Here is a 7,082-nt window from a genome sequence, read left to right as displayed (position 1 = left end):
TTCAGATTACATTCTTATTACAAGTGATTTCAGATTCATTCTTATTACAAGTGATTTCTAACAGTAATAGTAGGAATACAGTAGGAGAATATATTGTAATAGTAGGAATACAGTAGAAGAATATATTATAATAGTAGGAATACAGTAGGAGAATATATTATAATAGTAGGAATACAGTAGGAGAATATATTATAATAGTAGGAATACAGTAGGAGAATATATTATAATAGCAGGAATACAGTAGGAGAATATATTATAATAGTAGGAATACAGTAGGAGAATATATTATAATAGTAGGAATACACTAGGAGAATATATTATAATAGTAGGAATATATTTTAATAATAGGAAAACACTAGAAAAATATCTTGTATAGAAGGAATATACTAGGAAAATATTTTGTCAATAACTAATCCATTTTTTTGTCCATTAGGTAGATAGAACAGTTGTGGGAGACCATGTTTCACTGGTTCTTAGTTGCTTTGGACTAACAGGCCTGACTGCTTTGCTTGGAATTTGGGTGAAAGGTCATATTAAGCCAAGTTGTAATCAGACTGTTGTTGTAAGTGGAGCTGCAGGTGCAACAGGCTCTCTTGCTGGACAGGTTAGTGTGCTTATACCAGTTACAGTTTAGTGTTTAAGAAATACAGTGAACTGTCTGCAGTGCTTTGTTTTCCACATCTGCTGTATAATTGTAGCATTAATAGTGATTTACTCAATATTCTTGCACAATAATATTAATAATCTGTTTGCGGTAAAATCTATCTTTACTCCAAACAGTGTGTACAGGGCAGATGAGAAAATGTTACTTTCCGTGAACTTTCCTTAACTTGTGTAAAAGTGATGAGTTTTGAAGATAATTAGCCCTTTAATGTCTTCAACTAAAGTTTGTGGAATATGCTGCTTGAGAAAAATTTGTAATTTTACACTAAAATGATGTTGGATGAGAAATTTCAAAGATACATATATTGCCTCATAAGTACAAATGTTGAGTATAGATTTTGTGCCAAACCTTTTGAACCTGTATTTAACAGTGCAGCACAAGTGCTAATTTCTATTTTTATTCTGCATTCAGTACATATGCTTGTATCAGTACAAACACACATTAAATAAACACAGATTGAATGTACTAAAACTAACATTACAAAATGCAAATATGAGGCAAATAAAGCATATTGGGTGCACTTGTACTGTGTACCTCATCCACCATATAGGTCATGCTTGCAAAGTGGTATTAGCCTATCACTGAGATGTAACTCATATGTAATTGTTTGTGTAATATAAGTTGGTTAGTTTGGTTCTTTGTGCTCACTGCATACCATTGCTTGCATCTGTTGTTGTCCACGATGGTCACATATTGGGATTTACAACATCCTTTGAATTACTACAAGTGATATTATAATCATTCTTTATTACAAGTGATTTCAGATTCATTCTTTATTACAAGTGATTTCAGATTCATTCTTTATTACAAGTGATTTCAGATTCATTCTTAATTACAAGTAATTCCAGATTCATTCTTAATTACAAGTGATTTCAGATTCATTCATTATTACAAGTGATTTCAGATTCATTCTTAATTACAAGTGATTTCAGATTCATTCTTTATTACAAGTGATTTCAGATTCATTCTTTATTACAAGTGATTTCAGATTCATTCTTTATTACAAGTGATTTCAGATTCATTCTTTATTACAAGTGATATCAGAATCATTCTGGATTTTGAAATATAAGAACTGCTTTATAATCTACATGTTTATGTACATAGGCAGCATGCAGATTTGCATTTTGAGTGGAAAAGTTTCTCTAAATATGCACAATTTTGTCTAAACACAAAGTCTTTCCAACGTTAAACATATTTCTAAAAAACTTATTCATAAACAATCCTTGGTGGTTCTTAGCAATTGATTCAGACTGTTCATCCATATTACCCTTAGCCAAACAGCTTTTTGATATCCAAAGCTACAATAAAAGGACTCTAGCTTTTAAATGTCAGATATGATGGGTAAATGTGCTCTAGCTGTAACACTCCATGTGCAATGTGTTATATTCTGCTGTTTGTTTTACCCATATAATCATATAATGTATATATATATATAATACCATATTATTTTATTGTTTTCAGATTGCCAAAATTGAGGGATGTAAACAGGTTGTAGGTATTTGTGGTTCTGATGAAAAATGCCACTTTCTCCTGAAAGAACTTAGCTTTGATGTATCAGTTAATTATAAAACAGAAAGTGTTGAAGAGAGACTGAAAAAGACTTGTCCAGATGGCATAGATGTGTATTTTGATAACGTTGGTGGTGAACTTAGTGATACTGTCATCAAGCAGGTAAGCTGGGAAAAATATTGTATAGAATGATAGTTGAGAAACACTGCTTACATCTCCACAGAACAAACATAGTTGTAATTTGAGTGTTCAGACACACTACTCACATATCCATAGAACAAAATGTAATGTACCAGCCTATGATGTAATCATCATTAAACCATAGCCCTCTATCAATAGGAAAGCAACATATTCTCAAGCACAGTAATCCCCATGAACACTAACATTTCAACAAACACTCATTCTTTTCTTCAGCACAACCTTGTTCAGGTGTGTTTTTCATTCAGATTTATGAACTTTTTGTGCTTATCAATATTTATCTATTTATTTTATTGTTGTTTAAGAAAGTTCCAAACTTTTAAACATTGTAGATAGAACTTAGATTCAAATTATAAGTTTGATTTTGTGATATGGTACATTATCTCTGCTCACAAAAATGTATTTTTCACATGCTGCAAGCCTTGAGCTCTCATGTACCTTACAGTCAACTGGTTTAACTGCACCTTGCATGTAAATCATCATGTGACAACCACCACCAATATGAGTGTGACACACTCTCCTGATGCATGTGACTACCTCTATTCAATTCCACTGAACTATCACTTCTTGTTTGGCAATACTCATGTCAAGACATTTTTGTAGTGTTGTTCAGTTGTGTGTTTTTTGTTCAACTTTGTGATTTTTTTTTATTATTCCGAAGTGGATTTTTTTTTTTTTCTAAGAGTTGGCGAATTTTCATATAACTTATTTTCCCACTTTTTCATTTTTTTTCTTCATCAAATGATTGTGTTTGATTTTTCATTCTTGCATAGTGAATTCCAAAGTTCAGGTTATCACTTCATAGATAATAACTTCTACTAGAGCACTCACACAGGCTACAGGTGAAGGTGACTCGTCTTTGGATTTATCAGCTGTCATCCGCTGTGAGATTGATCATTATATGAGTCAACCTGCTTCTTCTGATCTTGCCCCTATTCATCCCGAACATGCTGAACCTGTTTGGGTCAACGAGGATTTTGACAGCCTTTTTCCTCCACCTGATTCCAAAGTAGTACTACCTCCTCTCCCCAGTAGCTATTTCGACCTTCATTTGCCAATCTCCAGACCCTTCTGTGATCTACTATGGCCCAGTTCTTGGCTTCAGCCTTGCCCCTCACCACTTGGAATTTGTGTTTTTGGTATATACTTGGGAGGGATGCGTTACTTGTGAGAGATGCATCTACCCCCTTTTGTTTTGTTATGGGAACTTTCTCAAGCCGTTTCTGCATGAAATGGCCTTTGGGGGTTTTCCTGATCTTTTTAGTCCCAGGTCAATGTGGCGATGTTGCATTCTTTTTTGTCCTGCATTGCTTCTTGCTTATCTCACCCTACTGGTTCTGCTCAATCTATGCCTGTTCTATTGCCCTGTGCTCCTTCTTCTTCATCTTGTCCTTTTCCTTACTCCCAACATTCCCTTCCTTATGCCCGTTCTTCCTGTTCCCCTTCCTCTTGGCCTCACTGTTATCTGTTATGGCATGTCTTTCCAAAGGCAGGTGGGGGCCAGGTTACAACTTTTTCCACCATCTGGAAACCCTTCATGATAGATCCATTGGTGTTATGGGTTCTGTCAGAGGGTCTATCCCCTCCTCCCCTGTCCTCTTTCCAGGTTTCTTTTCCTCCTCCTCCTCATGATCGTATCTTGTCTAGTCGTCTAGTGGAGTCAGTTCATGATCTTCTTCACAAGGGTGCTGTAGAACATGTGGTTCCTGTGTGTCTGGGTTTTTACTCCTGTTCGTTTTTGTCCCCAGAAAGACAGAAGATTGGGGACCTATTATCGATCTATCCCAGCTGAATACCTTTCTGGACACACCCTGATTCACGATGGAATCGTTCTACCTCTTTCTTTTGTGGTTTTTTTCCTGGGTCTTTAGATGATCAAATTTGGCATAACAGATGCTTCCTTTCATATCCCCATTGCTCAGGAGTCACATCTTTATCTTCAGTTTGTCCATAGGGAGGATGTGTTCCAGTTCCGTGCACTACCGTTTGGTCTTGCCTCGGCTCCTTATGTGTTCTTTCGGGTTGTCCGTGCCTATGCACACTATCTTCATTTGTTGAGTCTTCAGACTCATCATCACATGGACCACTGGCCCTGCTCGCCTCTTCACAAGCCCAATCTGCAAATCACACCTGCTTCTTTCTTTGAGAGTCTGCTCAGTTGGGGTTTCTCATAAAGTTGAAGTACTTTCTCACTCCCACTCAATACCTCATTCATTTGGGGGTCCTCTTCATTTCCCATCTTGGTCAGGCCCAACCTTCTCCACTTTGGCTCTGTTCACAGATGCTTCTTTGGTAGATTTTGGGTTGGTGGTCCTTTGAAGAATCTACTTACCATATCAACCTTACAAGAGCAGGTGGTTATAGTTCATTCTGACTATTCAACTGTTGTCAGTTATATCTCCAAACAAAGGAGTACCAAGTCACTTGACCTCTTATATTGGGCTCACAGATACAACATCACATTCTTGGCATGTCATGTTCCAGGTGTTATGAATCTGTTTGCAGACCATCTATCCCACCCCAAACAAATTCTTCTTACAAAGTGGTCCCTTCATCCGGGGTTTTTTCATTTTTTCAGTGGGTGTGTTCTTACGTGGGTATGTCTCATATTGATGCATTTGCAACCCATTGGAATGCCAAACTTGCTTTCTTTTGGTCTCCTGTCCATACCCCTCAGCTCTGGGGGTAGATGCATTCAGTCAGGATTGGAGGGATTTTCATTTCTGTGCTTACTCTCTGATAAGACACCTATCAAAGATTATTTCTTTCATACAGACCACTCCTTGATGTGTGTTGATAGTTGCTCTGTATTGGCCTGCTCAGTTGTGGTTTCTTCTACTTTGGCCCTTACTGGAGCAGCAACCCATTTCCTTACCTTCATCTAGGTCTCTACTCCAGCAACTGTAAGACTACTGGATGCTTTTCTGGTGGTATATCTATATCTCCTGGGGACTGTCACTCCTGGACTTCATGAGTAAAGCAGATAGGAATTTTTGCACATCCCTACTGACCCGTGATTCTTACAATGTGGGTCTTTTTCCTTTCAAAATTGGGAAATGCAGACACCCATTGCACTGTGTCTGGTGGGTGATACATACAGATCCCCCAACATGTCTCCCCCCCCTTTCTTCTAGTGGAGCATGGGGTCCTTGCCACTTTTTTTGGATGGTGGACCGTAGAGATTTCCTCATAAGTGGGTTTTGTACAATAACAAAATCTCTTAGCCATATCTCGATTAGAAGAGGGCTGTTGTCATTATGTGGCCTCTTATACACACATTATGGTACTATGTCTATCATGCAAGGTCCTTCCATTGGATTCTTTCTGCCCAGATGGACTGCACTTGACATAATCCAATGTTTATCAAGGGGCTTCCCCCAGATGTTTTTGCCAGGGTAGACCTCACTTGGCTTTCTTGATATCAATCCAATATGTTTACCCTGGATGTGTTTGCCCAGGCAGACTGCACTTGTTGGTTTCTCTATCATCGTTATGCTGCATTTTACACATACAATATGGCAAGAAATTTCTTATGAAGGCACTTCTTCTGGATGTTTTTGCCCAGATGGACCGCACTGGACATGATCTAACATATACCAAGGGAATTCCCCTGGATGTTTTTACCTGGGTGAACCTCAGTTGGCTATCTTGTTCTAAATCCAAGGCACTTTCCCTGGATATTTTTGCCCAGGTGGACTGCACTTGTTAATTTTACAAATTTATGCAAGGTGCTTCCATGTTGTTTTTGTCCTTGGACCACACTTTGCATAATACATCGTATCCCAAGGTGCTTTCCCTGGATGTTTTCTGCCTAGGCGGATCACACTTGGCATATTCATATATGGGCTTCTAGCCCTAACCAAGTATTCTTTTCATTTTTGCCCCACGTGCCTTATCTTCTTTACTGGGTGAAGATAATACCTGTTCCAGAGGTAGTGCTATACCCCAAAGCTGTGCCTCGTATTTTAATAGTGGCATACCTACCTTTTTTTTAGTAGTTGCTCTCCACTTGATTATTTGTTTTTCACCTTCACTGGCCCCTCCACCTTTCGAATGTGTGGGATTCTAGATATGGGGGAGAGGAGGTAGTACCATTTTGGAAGTTAACATTTTCTAATACTGAAAATGTATTTTCGATAGGTACTTACCTCTGTTCACCCACTTTCCACTGATTTGCTGGTGTTTTCGGGTTTGTATTAGTTTGTTAAGAAATTAATGTTGCATTGTAGAACACTTTCATTAACCACCCCCAAAACGTACATCACGTATAATAGTTAAACAAACCTCCTAAACATTATGTTAGTGTAGCCTATATAATGTGTAAAGTTTATTGTACTCTAATCCCTTATAGTGATGGCATATGACGAGACACAAATTAGGCATGTAATGCTCTTTGAATGCAAGAAGGAAAACAATGCCTCTGTAGCCACAAAGAATATCTAAGAAGTTTATGGAAATGTTTTGAACATTCATAAATGTCAACAATGGTTCAGCAAATTTCATCCAGGTGGCATGTTTGACGCAACACAAGATTATGGAGTTGGGGTGGAAAGTTCTCCCTCACCCACCATATTCTCCAGATATGGCACCATCAGATTACCATCTTTTTCATTTGCTGCAACACTATTTTAATGGTAAAACGTATGCAAATGTGGAAGGTGTTAAAGAGGACAATGACATGTTTTTATGCTTCAAAGCCAAGTGATTTCTT

At 37.8% G+C, this 7,082-nt stretch overlaps 1 protein-coding gene across 2 annotated transcripts in view; it reads left to right on the top strand.

Annotated features, from left to right (window-relative positions):
• Window positions 1–7,082, top strand: part of LOC106459018 (prostaglandin reductase 2-like) — a 27,139-nt gene that overhangs the window by 6,756 nt on the left and 13,301 nt on the right. For both annotated transcript variants that reach the window (XM_013918587.2, XM_013918588.2), the window contains 2 exons: window positions 434–604; window positions 2,126–2,335. In XM_013918587.2, the coding sequence (XP_013774041.1) occupies window positions 434–604; window positions 2,126–2,335 (381 nt within the window). The remainder of the gene's footprint in view (window positions 1–433; window positions 605–2,125; window positions 2,336–7,082) is intronic.

Source organism: Limulus polyphemus, unplaced genomic scaffold (genome assembly GCF_000517525.1).
Source record: "Limulus polyphemus unplaced genomic scaffold, Limulus_polyphemus-2.1.2 Scaffold547, whole genome shotgun sequence".
NCBI lineage: Eukaryota > Metazoa > Arthropoda > Merostomata > Xiphosura > Limulidae > Limulus > Limulus polyphemus.
Note: the sequence above shows the minus strand (reverse complement) of the source record. Positions and strands in the feature narration are given on the sequence as shown.